This window comes from Patiria miniata, unplaced genomic scaffold (assembly GCF_015706575.1).
Source record: "Patiria miniata isolate m_02_andy unplaced genomic scaffold, ASM1570657v1 HiC_scaffold_5, whole genome shotgun sequence".
Classification (NCBI taxonomy): domain Eukaryota; kingdom Metazoa; phylum Echinodermata; class Asteroidea; order Valvatida; family Asterinidae; genus Patiria; species Patiria miniata.
In genome coordinates this window covers 22,287,947-22,304,558 of record NW_024037072.1, presented here as the reverse complement: position 1 = coordinate 22,304,558, position 16,612 = coordinate 22,287,947, and the positions used below count along the sequence as shown (strand labels likewise).

Sequence of the window (16,612 nt, the reverse complement as noted above, 5' to 3'; positions counted from 1 at the left end):
AAAAAAATCGTGTGTTTATAGAAGATAGCCAACCCAACTCAACCCAAACCAACCAAGCCTTACCCCAACCCAACCCCAAACCAACCCAACCCAATCAAACCTAACTAAACCAAACCTAACCCAACCAACCCAATCCAACCCAACCCAACCCAACCCAACCCAACCCAACCCAACCCAACCCAGCCCAACCCCAAACCAACCCAACCCAATCAAACCCAACTAAACCAAACCTAACCCAACCAACCAACCCAGCCCAACAAAACCCAACCCAGCCCAACCCAACCCGACCCAATCAACCCAACCCAGCCCAACCCAACCCGACCCAACCCAACCCCAAACCAACCCAACCCAATCAAACCCAACTAAACCAAACCTAACCCAACCAACCCAACCCAGCCCAACAAAACCCAACCCAGTTCAACCCAACCCGACCCAATCAACCCAACCCAGCCCAACCCAACCCGACCCAACCCAGCCCAGCCCAACCCAACCCAACCCCAACCCCAACCCCAACCCAACCCAACCCAACCCAACCCAACCCCAACCCAACCCAATCAAACCCAACTAAACCAAACCTAACCCAACCAACCCAACCCAGCCCAACAAAACCCAACCCAGTTCAACCCAACCCGACCCAATCAACCCAACCCAGCCCAACCCAACCCGACCCAACCCAGCCCAGCCCAACCCAACCCCAACCCAACCCAATCAAACCCAACTAAACCAAACCTAACCCAACCAACCCAACCCGACCCAACCCAATCAAACCCAACTAAACCAAACCTAACCCAACCAACCCAACCCAGCCCAACAAAACCCAACCCAGTTCAACCCAACCCGACCCAATCAACCCAACCCAGCCCAACCCAACCCGACCCAACCCAGCCCAGCCCAACCCAACCCAACCCCAACCCCAACCCCAACCCAACCCAACCCCAACCCAACCCAATCAAACCCAACTAAACCAAACCTAACCCAACCAACCCAACCCAGCCCAACCCGACCCAACCCAGTTCAACCCAACCCGACCCAATCAACCCAACCCAGCCCAACCCGACCCAACCCAGCCCAGCCCAACCCAACCCCAACCCCAACCCCAACCCAACCCAACCCAACCCAACCCAACCCCAACCCAACCCAATCAAACCCAACTAAACCCAACCCGACCCAACCCAACCCCAAACCAACCCAACCCAATCAAACCCAACTAAACCAAACCTAACCCAACCAACCCAACCCAGCCCAACAAAACCCAACCCAGTTCAACCCAACCCGACCCAATCAACCCAACCCAGCCCAACCCAACCCGACCCAACCCAGCCCAGCCCAACCCAACCCAACCCCAACCCCAACCCCAACCCAACCCAACCCAACCCAACCCAACCCCAACCCAACCCAATCAAACCCAACTAAACCAAACCTAACCCAACCAACCCAACCCGACCCAACCCAGCCCAGCCCAACCCAACCTTAACCCAGACCCATGTCATGGTGTATTCACCTGCAATCGGGGCCCCCTACTGTCCCAGCCCAGCCCAACCCAACCCCAACCCAACCCAATCAAACCCAACTAAACCAAACCTAACCCAACCAACCCAACCCAACCCAACCCAATCAAACCCAACTAAACCAAACCTAACCCAACCAACCCAACCCAGCCCAACAAAACCCAACCCAGTTCAACCCAACCCGACCCAATCAACCCAACCCAGCCCAACCCAACCCGACCCAACCCAGCCCAGCCCAACCCAACCCAACCCCAACCCCAACCCCAACCCAACCCAACCCAACCCAACCCCAACCCAACCCAATCAAACCCAACTAAACCAAACCTAACCCAACCAACCCAACCCAGCCCAACCCGACCCAACCCAGTTCAACCCAACCCGACCCAATCAACCCAACCCAGCCCAACCCATCCCGACCCAACCCAGCCCAGCCCAACCCAACCCCAACCCCAACCCCAACCCAACCCAACCCAACCCAACCCCAACCCAACCCAATCAAACCCAACTAAACCCAACCCGACCCAACCCAACCCCAAACCAACCCAACCCATTCAAACCCAACTAAACCAAACCTAACCCAACCAACCCAACCCAGCCCAACAAAACCCAACCCAGTTCAACCCAACCCGACCCAATCAACCCAACCCAGCCCAACCCAACCCGACCCAACCCAGCCCAGCCCAACCCAACCCAACCCCAACCCCAACCCCAACCCAACCCAACCCAACCCAACCCAACCCAACCCAACCCCAACCCAACCCAATCAAACCCAACTAAACCAAACCTAACCCAACCAACCCAACCCGACCCAACCCAGCCCAGCCCAACCCAACCTTAACCCAGACCCATGTCATGGTGTATTCACCTGCAATCGGGGCCCCCTACTGTCCCGTTTTTGTTGACCTTTTATAAGTTTTGTACACGAATCCAAATTGGGGACCTCTCGGGAATTGGGGACCCTCCTCTATAATTGTTCAATGTCCCTTATTCAATGCAGAAACAACACAGCCCAACCCAACCCAACCCAGCCTAACCCAATCCAACCCAATCCAACCCAACCCATACAAGTGTTGTGTATTATTTTGTCTGCAATCGAGACCACCAGAACCCCTCTTTTCTTTGTACACCAGTGTTGTAGTACTCGTACTCGGTACTCGTACTTGAATGTCAAAGTACTCGTACTCGAAATGACGGTACTCGTACTCGGACAGCAACGTACTCGTACTCGTCATGTCGAAATTGTACTCGATCATTAAAGTACACGTACTCGAATAGCAGTAGCCTACTCGGCGGGGGGATGTTATAGCTTCAATTACCGTGGCCTTATTTTATCGATACTTTCAGTTTGAAATGGTTGATTGGGTTTTGGAGAAACCGAGATTTCCTGATTTTCCTTTGTGCAAGTCCAGACAAATACATTTAACAGCTAGCCGTGTGTGGGTCTGCATATCTGACTGGTCCTGGGCATTACGCACAATGAACCATTTGCCGTATGGTCGTATTCGGAAATGCGAGTACTCGTACTCGCACTCGGAAGTACTCGTAGTCGGAAGTACAAATACTCGTACTCGGAGACCCGTTCTTGTACTCGGAGGTACAAGTACTCGTACTCGTACTCGGCAACCTAAGTACTCGGCACTCGGAAAAAGTACTCGACTTCAACACTGTTGTACACTAACCTTTTGGAAAGACCTCTCATATGTTTTGAACATGATCGTAAATTGGGGACCTTCGGGAAATTTGGTACCCAACCCAACCCAACCCAACCCAACCAACCAACCAACCAAACCAAACCAAACTACATCAAACCAAACCAAACCAAACCCGACTCAACCCAACCCAACCGCAACCCCAACCAAAGCCCAACCCCACCCAACCCGAACTAACCCGACCCAACCAAACCCAAACTTTACCCAATCTCAACCCAACCCAGCCAACCAAACCAAACCGAACCCAACCCAACTCAACCCAACCAAAACCCAACCCTAACCAACGCGACCTAACCCAACTCCACCCCCAACCCAACACTAACCCAATCCAACCCATCCCCAACCCAACCCCAATCCAACCCAAACCAACCAAAACCAAACCGAACCAAACCAAACCAAACCAAACCCGACTCAACCCAACACCAACCAACACCAAAATTGGGGACCCCATTGTTCTCTATTGTTCGAAGTCCCTATTGAATGCAGAAACAAACTCAACTCAATCCAATTACCCAACCCAACCAAACTCAACCCAACCCATCCCAACCCAACCCGACCCAACCGGACCCAACCCAAATCGACCAAACCCGACCATAATTATGCAGCCCAACCCAACACACGTATACCCAACCAAACCCAAATCAACCCAACCGAACCCAATTAAAACGAACCTAACCCAACCTACCCCTAGTCTGAGTATCACCCGTTATCCACGGAGCCATCTCCTGTCTAACGTCTGATATGTCAAAACATGCAGATTTATGCAAGCCGCGCGCCAGGCAATCAGAGTCGACTTTACTAAATCGTGACGTCATTTCATCCCAAAATCAGGACTAACGCTGTGATTGGTCAATTCGAATGCAGCGTTTTGTAATACAACAACAGCCGGGAACGCATTCGCGTAACATGATACCGAGCGCCGCGCGCCGTGACTTTTTTTTTTTTTTTTTTAATCCATGTCTATGACGCGCGACGGGTGAATGACCGAAGACCCGATAGACCTATAGAAAGCGCCTGCTGATTGGTCAAAATCTAGGAAGTCAAAGAGGCGGGATCTTGCCTAATTAACCAGCAAATCTGTTCACGCGTAATAGACCACGGCATTCGCCGTGGTCTATTACATAGACTAACCTACCCCGGCCCATCCATGGTTTATTTTTGCAAGGGGTGGGTCACGCGCATCAGATTCTGTCCGATTGCTGCGGACAGGCGGCCTGCAGGTAATGCAGCACATTGTTATTACTATAACTATTATCATTTGGGGAGGGGTGTAAGAGAGGGGTTTCGACCCCCCCCCCCCCCCCGACGTCCCCCCCCCCCCAACCGCGCCGGGCCCATTCCGATCCAACCCACAAACTAAAACAATTAAATAACCTGCCTATTGGAAACAAAGCACCATTAATACGCGATAACATTGAACTTTATTTTGTATCTGAAGAACAGAAATATGTTGCGTTGTGGAATTTTGAGGCGGATTCGGAAAGCGACCTGAGCCTCAGCATTGGAGAAACACTCATAATACAAAACAGGTAAATATATCATGTGCAAAGGTTATTCATACTGATTGTGTTATATAGGGTACACTACACAAAGTGGTCGCCAACACACGTGCCAGCAAATAAAAACACATAAAAACTAGACTTATGTTTGTGGACAAACACAGGGCTGTTTCGGTATTTTTTGTGTGACATATGACATGTAAAGTTTCAAGTATAGTTCCATCCAGGAAGTATGTGTAGTTCTGTTTATAATAACTGGTGGCTGTGTGCGTGACTGGCCACTGACTGATATTTTATTGTCCTAAATTCACAACGCAACCCCCCAGGTACGTGTATTCTGCGCGACATCGAGCAGTACGTGCGACGCGCGCGCAAATAGGGAGGTTTCGCAAGCGAACGGATACGCTTACACTTACGTTTAGCTATCCGTATCCGTTTTTTACTTACGTGTAGCGAGCGAGATATGCGTGTCGTCTGCACGTATGACGTCATACGCCACTCACTATCCGCTAAACGTGCAGACGACACGCATATCTCGCTCGCTACACGTAAGTAAAAAACGGATAGCTAAACGTAAGTGTAAGCGTATCCGTTCGCTTGCGAAAAGGGAGTTGTTTACATCTAATCCGGTTCGTTAGTAAAAACGTCATACACGCGCGCGCGCGTCTGATAAGTAGCGCCCATTGGATAGACGCTCGAGGTGCGTTAACTTACGGTTCCATTGGTGCTCCGTGTGAAGTACTTATGGTTGAATTGAGATGAAGTCACACTAATGAACCGGATTCGCGAGCTGGACAATCCATTATTTAGCTAGGGGTGTTTAAAAAAAAAGACATGAAGTAAAACTTGTTGAACAAATCGTTTTTTTTACCGAAATGTTTGATTTTTTTTTACCGAAAATGTATTTCGGCTTGGGTAATTGATCAGCACCCAGACGCCAGCGGTCTTAAACAGAGCGATTAAAACCTCAAAAGCACACATTTATTCCCTTATTAAAATGAATTCATGTTTTCTGTTTTTATAGTCATGATGATGATGATTGTTGGTATGTGGCAAGGTCAACAAAGACGGGTCGAGAAGGCTATGTCCCCAAGAACTTCATTGCACCTCTCACGTTAGTGTTGGACTAAGACTTTTGGATAATGGACTTCTGCTGCGCGGTCCATTTCAATTCAGAAGTGCGCCCTTGCAGGACTAGCTATTAAGCCCATTTTATTAATATCTAGACCGTGGTCTCGTCCATGGCTTTTTCTATGCCCATTTCCAGCTTTAGTTTAAAGTTGTTTGAAATTTCATTGCTAGTTTGTGACGAAAAGCAAAATCTTTAATATGATTAATTGTTAATGGACAACATGATGTTGAATGTGATGGTTCTCAACCTGTTGAAGAGTTTGCATGAACAAAAAAAGGTGAAGTTGTCGAACTTTTAAAAAGTTTTTAATCTGCATAAATTGGCTATTAAAAGTTAACCAATCAGATGACAAGGATTTATTCAGGTGTTATATAAAACAAATAATGAATGTTTCATGTTCGTGCAATGGAAAGAATGATTTCATTCGGGGACAGATGAAATGTTCCATATTTCCATATCTGACACCTCATGAAATTATTCTTACCATTGCACTCACAAACATTCATTATTTGTATATTACACACCACTCTGCGGTTTGATACATTTCTCATTCATAAAAAAACGACTACACTGCTAAGTTGCTCCAGTGGCTTATTTAGGAACCATTGACTGCCTCCCAAAAATATTTCCTTGCCACCCCACCCCTCATTGCCCCCTTTTCCTTAACAAAAACAATTAGAGTCGGGCCCCGCCACTGCACATACTTCCCAAACCTGCACGCGATGTGCTGGTACGGTCCGTACATGTATGTGGGCCTCAGCCTGCACTTCGCATGCCATAACATGTCCACTGTTGTTGAAACAGAATAAGTACACATAGTAATTTTATTTCGAATAGCCTTATTAGGCCCCATTGTATGTTGTTTGAGTCAATCATGATTTTGTTGTTGGGCGGAGAACCCAATATTTGAAAGGCCGTATTTGAAAGCTCTACCGATTTATTCTCAGGTGTTACTTTGGTGGTCTTAGTCGCACTGATGCTGAGCGGAAACTCTTACAGCCTGGTGTCAAGCAAGGAATGTTCATCGTGCGGGATAGTGAGTCCAAGCTAGGTATAAGATAAGTTAAATAGCAGAAAAAGTGTTTTTTTTTAACGGACATTTGACATTCACATACGTCTGTACAGCATGCAAGTGTAGGTTATTTATTTCAATAGACAGGTTTCGCAAGCGAACGGATACGCTTACACTTACGCTTAGCTATCCGTATCCGTTTATTACTTACGTGTAGCGAGCGAGATATGCGTGTCGTCTGCACGTTTAGCGGATAGTGAGTGGCGTATGACGTCATACGTGCAGACGACACGCATATCTCGCTCGCTACACGTAAGTAAAAAACGGATCCGGATAGCTAAACGTAAGTATAAGCGTATCCGTTCGCTTGCGAAACCTCCCTAATATCAAGTTGGATACTGAACATTGACGATATGATATTGGACACATTGACGATGTGATATTGGACATTTAAGTTTGTACAAGGTGACGCAGTAGTACAGTTTGATGTTTTGTTTCAACAGGTTCGTTTGCACTTTCTGTCCGTAACGACAACCGAGTGATACACTACAAGATTACGGTCGTCAACCACAAATTCAAAATTGATACTGAATGTAACAATCAACGAGAGTTTGAATGTCTTTATGATCTACTCCGTCATTACCGAGGTAAGTTTGTTGTTATGAAAACGCCAGTATGGTTGAGAGAAAATAAGGTTTCAACTCAGAACTATTATTGTCTCGTAAATTGATTTTGATTATTGTACGTCTGCTTAGATTCTGAACATTATACTTGCTTGCGGAGATTGACAGTATAGACCAATACATTGCCAATAAATTCAAATACTTATACGCATGCGCACGTGGGCCGGAAGGCAAAAAGCGAGATCGGCCCATTTAAAATGTACAGGGGTCCAAACAGCTTTGTCATAATTCTCTCGATTTCTCTAGGATTTGTCCCATGTGTCTTTAAAAAAACACCCTGAAATCGTCATAGGTGTTACTTTGTGGTCTCAGTAGTTTAAATTAATATATGTTTCCCGGCCAATTTCCTTAAAATATTTGTTCATTCACTTCTGAAAATCGGTCATTCATTTTCGTCTGAATTTGAGAATCGCTCTGAACAAGCGTTTCGTTTTCGCTACAAGAGCATTCGATTCCATTTCAGTTCAATCAGTTAAAGTGATTGAACAGCACCTTTCATTAATATCCATTCATGTTCGTTTACAAGACTTCTTTTTCGCTTGTAAATGGTGATTTCAAACATTCACCATTCCATTTCACTTTTAGTTTAAGGCCATCGGCACCAAATAAAATTAGGGGTTTCTTTTTCATTAACCGTCAATCAAATTAGCTGTACCTGAAATCAATTTAGAAAACGTATGCTTGCGTAAATGAATGCACAGGTAACGTAATTGGCCGTCTGTTTCTCAAAACCGAATGCACGGAAAGTGAAAACGATTGAACGTTCGTTGAATTGAAATAGGAATAAGGACGTGCATTCAAATTCAGACGAAAATAAATGACCAATTTTAAAGTTCTGGTCAAAGTTTGCTGCCTAAAGTATGAGGAGCGGTTACTGAGATCCGTTAAAGGAAACATGCAGTGGAAATTCAGCTCACCTATGTGTTGCAACAATACATACACTATTACTATGTGTTGCAACAATACATACATTTTTTTCCTAATACTTCTTTTCATTGGAAGTGACAAGAAAGTGATAATTTTTCAATTATTAGCAAATCCTTTAATCAATACATGTAAGAGGGCGCTATTTTGCTTTTGCCACACAAGGAACTCCTTGTCAAAACAGCATGTGAACAGTACACAAATTAGTCCTTCAAAATTACTTACAATAAAAAGTTATGAAGAAATACTTGCCGCTGCTATTGTCCGAACAAGCTTGTTAACATGATAAACAGGTAAAAAGTGGAACCTACTCCAAGAATATGAAGAAAATTTGATATATATTTGTACACAAAGATATGGAAACATTTCTGTTCTGCCTTGAATGACATCATATATTTGAATATGGAAGTTTTCATTAGCATAAAACTAAAATGTTGAAATTTCTCCCTTTTACTGCTACAAAGGAGGTGGGAAAGTCATAAACATGACAAGAAAACTGTTTTCAAAGTATTTAAGTCATATAAATCTTATTTCATGTTCCCCTTTAATGACGTTCGGTAGTGATGCACTTATACGATGTTTTGTTGTAGGGGATGCTGGTGGACTGAATCTTTCCGACCCTTGCCCTAAGGAGACCCAAAAAACCATGGGCTTGGACAAAGATGACTGGGAATCTCCCCGCGAGGCCCTGACGCTAGGAGAAAAGCTTTCGGTTGGCCGCTTTGGAGAAGTCTTTAAAGGTCGTTTTTAATGCTCATGAAAATATGCAATATTACTTCAGTAGCTTTCTTCAGTGATGGAGGCTATTCTGTTCGTGATTTTTTTGATTTCATTATGAACATTTATTGTTTAATTTTAGCACTATAAACATTTTAATATTTGAATGAGTCATCGACTGAAAAAAAATGGGGCCGTATCATAACTCTGACGCCTCATAGGTCCGACGCTTCATAAGTCCGAAATTTCGGACTTATGAGGCGTTGGACTTATGAGGCATAAAGTCCGCCTCATAGGTCCGACGCCTCATAAGTCCGACGCCTAATAAATCCAAAATTTCGGACTTATGAGGCGTCAGACTTATGAGCGGACCTCACAAATAGTTACGGAATGCTTTTATTACTCTACAAATGGGAATTATCAACAACCCGATAATAATTCATATTTACAGGAAAGACGATAAAATCCTATAATGATGGGACCGGGAATACCGTAGCAGGGTAATTTGTTTGTGCAAATTAGAAACACAAAATTAAGCCTTTCGGAAAGTGTTTTAGACGCCCAAAAGAGGGGGAGGGGAGAGGAAAAAGAGGAAAACAAATAGTTACTACAGCTATTGTGCTTCACGAATCACGGGTATCAGCCTAAATAGCCTTTTGAAAGGTTTATCCTGAAAACTGACTCACACTGAGATCAAGTTGACCATTGCTCCCAAATTGCAAAAGCATCTCATTAAGTTTGACTGAAATCGGCAAAAGAATGTAAAAGAATAAGCGTTTTGTAATTTCTTTCGCAAATTGACCCCTACTGACCAGTTGGTGACCTTTGGTGACCGATCAAAGTATATCAGCGTGCTCCGCACGGCTGATATTAAGAAAGAAAAAAAAAAGAAACGTAACGATTACAGAATATAACCGTGCAAAGTACGGCTGATTTAAATATTCGGAATGTGATATAAACCCAGACTACGGAGAGTAGATTTGTAATGTTGACTTGATGATTGCTGCAGTGCTGTAGGCTACTGCGTTAGCTGCTTACTTCGCTTCTTGCGTGCCCGTGAAATGACCTTCAGGTTTTTATCCTAAATAAAAAGAAAATCTTTTATGTTTCCCCAGGTACTTGGCTTGGGAAGACCCCAGTGGCCATCAAAACATTCAAAGAGGGCACCATGATTGTGAATGACTTCCTGGCGGAAGCCAATGTCATGAAGAAGCTTCGCCATCCTAAACTCTGCCAACTCTTTGCAGTTTGCACTGAGATGGTAAGGATTAGGCGCAGTAATAACTTATATTTGACATTAACAAATTATCGTGATTTTTTACAAATCTGTTTGGCAGTTCAAACTTCTTTTGAAACATTCACAAAGTTGAATTGAGCAGAGAGGGCCAACGATTAGGCCATACAGCCAAAATCTTAAATATGCAGATTTAAACAGGTTGCCTACATTTTTGTCATTGTTTTATACCAACAATCGATATCCAGGAACCTATCTACATTGTCATGGAGTTCATGTGCAACGGCAGTCTATTGGTTTACTTAAGAGATGGCGAAGGACGCGACCTGAAGTTGCCCGAGCTTGTTAAAATAGGAGCTCAGGTCAGTAGAGATTTCTTTCTTTCCCCAATTTTCTCCAAGCGTTCATTTTAAATGACGTTTTAAACGTGAACGTAATTATTTTTTCCCCGGATAGATCGCATCCGGCATGGCCTACATGGAGTTCATGAAGTTCGTTCATTGTGATGTGGCTGCTAGGAACGTACTGGTGGGAGAGGGTAACATCGTTAAGGTGTCTGATTTTGGACTGGCCAGAATGATTGAGAAAACAGAGTATACTGCAAAAAAAGGTACCGGCACTCCTCCTTCCCCCATGTCAATTGCCTTTTGGATGCTTAAAACATATACATTTTTTGTAGTTATAGCCAATACTCACTCAAATATTTGTTGTTTATAGAGGTTTATATAGAGCTACAGGGTGAGTCCAAAAAAGCGGAACCCAAACCCCCAAAAATATATTTCATATTTAAACAAATGTGTAGCACCAAACATGATAATGACTGGAAAGCCAATTTTACAAGCTACTTCTTGATGAATAAAAGTACTAAAATTGCTCGAGCCATTCAAAGAATATCACCATTTAAACGCAATGGCCCTAAAACCGGTTTCATAAAAAAAAACGCAATTTATTGTGTATTCTGACTGTTTGGAACAATAAAGAAAATGACACAGAGTACTTGTTTCAAAACTGTCAACAACCGTAGTACACAATATCTTTATTAACAACCCTAGTTTGGCAAACAATATGATTTATGAAATCCACTTTTTTTTTTAAAAGACGGGCCTTCAAAAGGACTTTGTTGAATATTTTTTACGTTTAAACTGAGGTTTTATGGCTGGTGATGTTTGAAAACAAATGTAACGACGATTCTTGAAATCGCATTTTTGGATGATAGAGGTTTTGGGGTTATTGTGTTTAAATGGTGATATTCTTTGAAACGATGGAGCAATTTCAGTATGTTTTTCATCTAAAAGTAGCTTGTGAAATTGGCTTTTTAGTCATTGTTATGTTTGGTGCTACATATTTTTTTTAAATATGAAATAAAATTTTGGGGGTTTGGGTTCCGCTATTTTTTTATTCACTCTGTACATATATTTCACATATTTTTTTTCTGGGCCAGTAATTTGCTCCGCCCCTAAATGCCGATCTCAAAGTGTGCATGTGCTATTTTTCCATGAATTTTGGGACGACTTAGCAATTTTAAGAAAGTAGAGTCTGGCTTATTTGACCTTACATGGAACTTACAGTTCGAGTACGTGAATTTAAGAAATTGCACTTGATATACCTGCGGTACACAGCAAAGGAGCTTTTGGCGAAGTGTTCTTCCTAAGCACAACCAATATATGGAGCACTCAACTGCAACTTGAGCCCTGCGTGTATCTTCCATAAACGTATTGCGTTTGTATTTTTGAATGTTCTTTGCAGTCGTTTTCCCAGTCAAATGGACAGCCCCTGAGACTTTCATGTACGGACGAGTCAGCACCAAGTCTGATGTCTGGTCCTTTGGTGTCTTGCTGACTGAGTTGGTCACGCATGGATGTATACCTTACCCAGGTAAGGCTAACTGTAGTCTAGTTTTTCTGGGGTATTTTTTTGAACACCTGTTTCATTAGTGCTTAATTAAATATTGATTTGTGGAAAGATTCAAGTTCAGTGTTTACGTTTAGTTCTCTTTAACACCAGACCACTTGCACTCCATTCCTAATTGTGCTCAATTCCTCTTGGAAAGGACTTTTGATTACTTTTTCTCTCTACTTGCATACTTCTACATGTGCTAATTTCATACACTCAACGAAAAAAGAAAGTCCCCCTTCTAATACTTTTTTTGTTTCACTCAAAAACTGTTGGACACATCTTGCTCAAATTTCGACTGATCGGTACAGAAATTCCTTTATACTTTTTATTTGGCCCTATACTTGTTCTCTCTCAAAGGTATGTCGAACAAGGATGTCATGGATAAGATTCAGCACGGCTACCGCATGCCCAAGATGGCTGATTGCCCTCAAACGTTGTACAAACTCATGCTCAAGTGCTGGGAGAAGGATCCCGCGGCCCGACACACATTTCAGTTCCTGTGTTCCTACTTGGATCATTGTTTCGTTTCAACGGAGCCAGATTGCTTAGAAGTTGAATACAATTTGTGTTGAGACAAGCACTAATAAGATAAATGTACTGTACACATTTCACAAGAATTCTGTCAATTAAAGACATCCACATATGCTCACAATAAAATAATCACTCCACAACATCCACAATTCCAGAACATTTTCAATATTTTACCTGAGGTTTCTTTTGATTGTAACTGCCCACTTTGTTTTAATTTAGTGCAGAGGTAACGGATGCTTTTTGTACGTGCCTCTGGCCGCAGAATGCAGACCAGTCTTCCATGAAAGATACAACTAATACGAGAAACATCTTTATTTTGTGCATATGGCCTAAAAGTAGAAATAACGTGTATGTGTCTTATGTAGGAATGGTTCCTGTATATATTACTAGTAGGAGACGAGTTATATTAATTTGCATAATCCGCAACAGATTTCAAGTTCCGAATGATAATATTGTGTACTCTATACTTCCAACAAAGTGCCTTATAACAACGTAGCGCGACTGTATACATTTAATAATACATGTATTCAAAATTAGCTGAAAGTTTTTACTGCATTTCGTAAGTAATTAGTTTTAATTGTGGTTGGAATTTGTTGGGCAATTTTGGTACTTTCCAGCCAGCACAGATAGGTCCAATAGTGGGCTTATCTTGGCAAACACATATAGCAGTGGGCTTATCTTGGCAAAAACAGTTGACCAATCTTGGGCAGAACATGGCCAATATTGGCCTAGTATTACCCAATATTGGGCCACGTTCGAAATTCGTTCACTGGAGCAAAATTGGTCCCATTATTGGCAACAATGGCAATATGGGCATAATATTGGATAAAAACTACAGACCTTTGCCAAAGTAAAGGCCTGTAGTTTAACATTGCATCGGCATAACATTGCAGTGTTATACTGATATTACCATTGGTGTCAATACACAATGTAGGCTATATAAATCGGACCAAATTGTGTCAATGAGCAGAATGTACGTTGGTCAATATTGGGTAATATTGACTGAACATTGGTAAGGGCCAGCCCATGCCAAAGTTCAGCCAATATTTTGCCCACATTGCCATATTTACCAATATAGCACAAATTTTGCGCCAATGAGTAAAACGAACATGGGCCAGTATTGGGAAAAATCAGGCCAATATTGGCCAAGTTCTGCCCAGAATTGGCGTCCAAGATTGGCCCACTGTTTTTGTCAAGTGTAGCCAAATTTTGGAAATAATGCGTCTGTGCTGGGTGGGTTGGGGCTTGAACTGTCCAGTAAGATCTGCATCAAGTGCAGGCATGATTTTCCAATTTAGGGCCTACCGTCCTATAACAATTGCATATAGCTTGACATATACAAGGACCAAACAATTAAGATCGATTAATGCCTAACAAAATATTTGGTCCTAGTCATCCAAGTGAACATGATAAACATTAAACGTACTGCAGAAAAATATAAAAGTTGTTCATACACATTTTTATGTGCATTAATCATGAAAAAAAAAAAACACATTGTGAATATTTTAGACGTCTCCAAGTATATGTACTTAAAAGATTATGCTTTATGATATATTGCATTACTGGCGAGCTCTATAGCATCAATAAGGGACAATGTTCAGGTATGAACTCTTTGCTGTTTATCGTGATATTACTTAAGCTATATTTTTTTAGAATAAGTTAAAATATAGTATACTATCTGCATAATTCACCGAAATTTGTTTTCGTGAAATACTAGTTTATAGGTCAGCGGTAACGTAATTCCCGTTAGTATTACGACTGGAGTAAGCGAAATTACAATTACACATTTTTAACAAAGTGATTTAAGTGTCGTAATCTCTAAAGTTTAGCCTTGGAGTACTTGAAAGTTCGCTAATATAGGCCGGACTACATAAAAGCATGATTTGTTTTCTTAGATTTATCTTATTCGCCGTTTGAATTTGATTTGGTATAAAATGTACACCAGGGTTTTTTTTTCATCGTGTCATTTTGGACTATGTTTAAGCTGTTTTCGATGTACATGTATATTAATTATGGTTTAAGATTTATCAACGTTCCCCACGTGTAAATGTAAGCTCTGAGAAATCTGATGAAAGTGGTGCCCAGACATAAAATTGCTTAAAGAGAAAGAAGCTAGATAGTAAACTATTTTTGTTGTTCTGCTGCGGGCTCCAGAACACGTACTTCAATTCAATTCAATTCATAACCGTTTATTTCCACTCTGTGGAGGCAGCATCCTCAAAATCCGAGGCTTTTGGTGGATGTGCCAAACAATACAAGACAAAACAAGACAAACAACACTAATTACAAAATTTGAAATAATAACAATTGTTAAATATATAACGGTTAAACAAAGTAGACACGATAATAAATAACATATCAATAGCGACCAACTTAATAAAAAATCAGGTATTCTGAGAATTAATTAGGAATGTTTTTAGTTTATATTTGAAAGTATTACTTGGAGGGCAATTAGTTAAAGACGGTGAAAGACAGTTCCAGTTTTTTGTTCCAGAGAAAGAAATGGTATGTTGAGAAAGAGTTGTTCTGACTTGAGGTTTATGTAATTTGCATGAGGACCTAGTATTATAATCATGAATGGATCTATTAAATTGAAAGAGGTTGTGTAACGATTCAAGAAGTTGATTGTTTATAAATTTATACACAAAACATTATGCTGAAAGACATTAATATTACTAGTTAGAGACAAAAGCTTGCATGCGTTTCATAAATAAAGGAGCAGTGTGTTTACTAAAGTGCACCTTACATACAATACGAATTGCCCTTTTCTGTTGTTGAATCAATTTTAATCAAGATTTGACTTGTAAGTGTTGGTCCAAATAATGTTACAATAAGAGAGGTAAGAGAGAACTAATGAACAGTACAGAGTGCGCAAAATGCTCGACGGAAGAATATACTTCAATCTGCTCATGATGCCAATATTTTTGGAAAGTTTGTTTTCTAATTCTTTTATGTGGAATATCCATGAAAGACGTTCGTCCGTATAAACCCCAAGAAATTTGGTGTTTCACACTCGCAGTATAGGCTCGTTTTAAATTTTAACTTGACAATTAGATATAGGCTATTTAACTTCTTTTTACTACTTCGAAAAACCATAAATGTACATTTTTTCAAGTTAAGTGACAATCTGTTAGCCTGGAGCCAAACCGATACTTTGTTTAATTCACCATTGAGAACAAGAGGATAACAGAAAGGACCGTCGAAGCATTGCAACTATCATTTATGTACAACGAAAATAACAAAGATTATTTGGGTTTGATAGATAATTCTAGTAGAAACCGGAACCTGAAACGGAACCCCGCCCCAGGAAAAGGGGGCCGGGTGGGCTGGAAAAACTAAAAACTTACCACGATTGCAACTTCCAGGCGTACAAAACAAGACATTTGTTCACCTCTATCGAGTTAGACTCTTACCAGGTATACAGCCCCGCGAACTCCACGCCTCCGGTCAGCTACAAAGACTTGATTCCCCTGTCGCCCTCATCGTTTAGCGCGGAACAAATAGTCAAACTCTTTCGGTCTGGGAATTAGACAGTAACTCCCGCTCCACCGAAAAATGAGGGCGCTTTTCCTATAGTTGTGTGATTTTATGTGTGTGGGGGGGGGGGAGAATTTGCATTTTTCACAACGTGCATTAATTGCAGTGACAATTACAACCTCTTCTTTTTTGACGAAATGAGTAAGTCATTTACGAGTTAAATGTGAATTATTGTAAAACCCTGTAGTATTTCTTTTGTACATTTGGTACTCTCTTATAAACAAAGTCCA

At 42.0% G+C, this 16,612-nt stretch overlaps 1 protein-coding gene across 1 annotated transcript; it reads left to right on the top strand.

Annotated features, from left to right (window-relative positions):
• Nucleotides 1–6,797: 6,797 nt before the first annotated feature.
• LOC119740224 (tyrosine-protein kinase STK-like) lies at nucleotides 6,798–13,948 on the top strand. Its single transcript, XM_038215456.1, has 8 exons — nucleotides 6,798–6,899; nucleotides 7,364–7,507; nucleotides 9,058–9,207; nucleotides 10,300–10,445; nucleotides 10,667–10,780; nucleotides 10,875–11,034; nucleotides 12,165–12,293; nucleotides 12,672–13,948. Exons 1-8 carry the CDS (start codon nucleotides 6,866–6,868, stop codon nucleotides 12,884–12,886), a joined length of 1,092 nt encoding a protein of 363 aa, XP_038071384.1. The 5' UTR covers nucleotides 6,798–6,865; the 3' UTR covers nucleotides 12,887–13,948.
• The last annotated feature ends 2,664 nt before the right edge of the window (nucleotides 13,949–16,612 follow it).

Coding starts and splice junctions, on each gene's coding strand:
- LOC119740224 (XM_038215456.1), top strand. CDS start 6,866: ATGTTCATCGTGCGGGATAGTGAGTCCAAGCTAG. Junction 6,900..7,363: donor GGATAGTGAGTCCAAGCTAG/GTATAAGATAAG, acceptor TTGTTTCAACAG/GTTCGTTTGCACTTTCTGTC. Junction 10,781..10,874: donor TTGTTAAAATAGGAGCTCAG/GTCAGTAGAGAT, acceptor TTCCCCGGATAG/ATCGCATCCGGCATGGCCTA.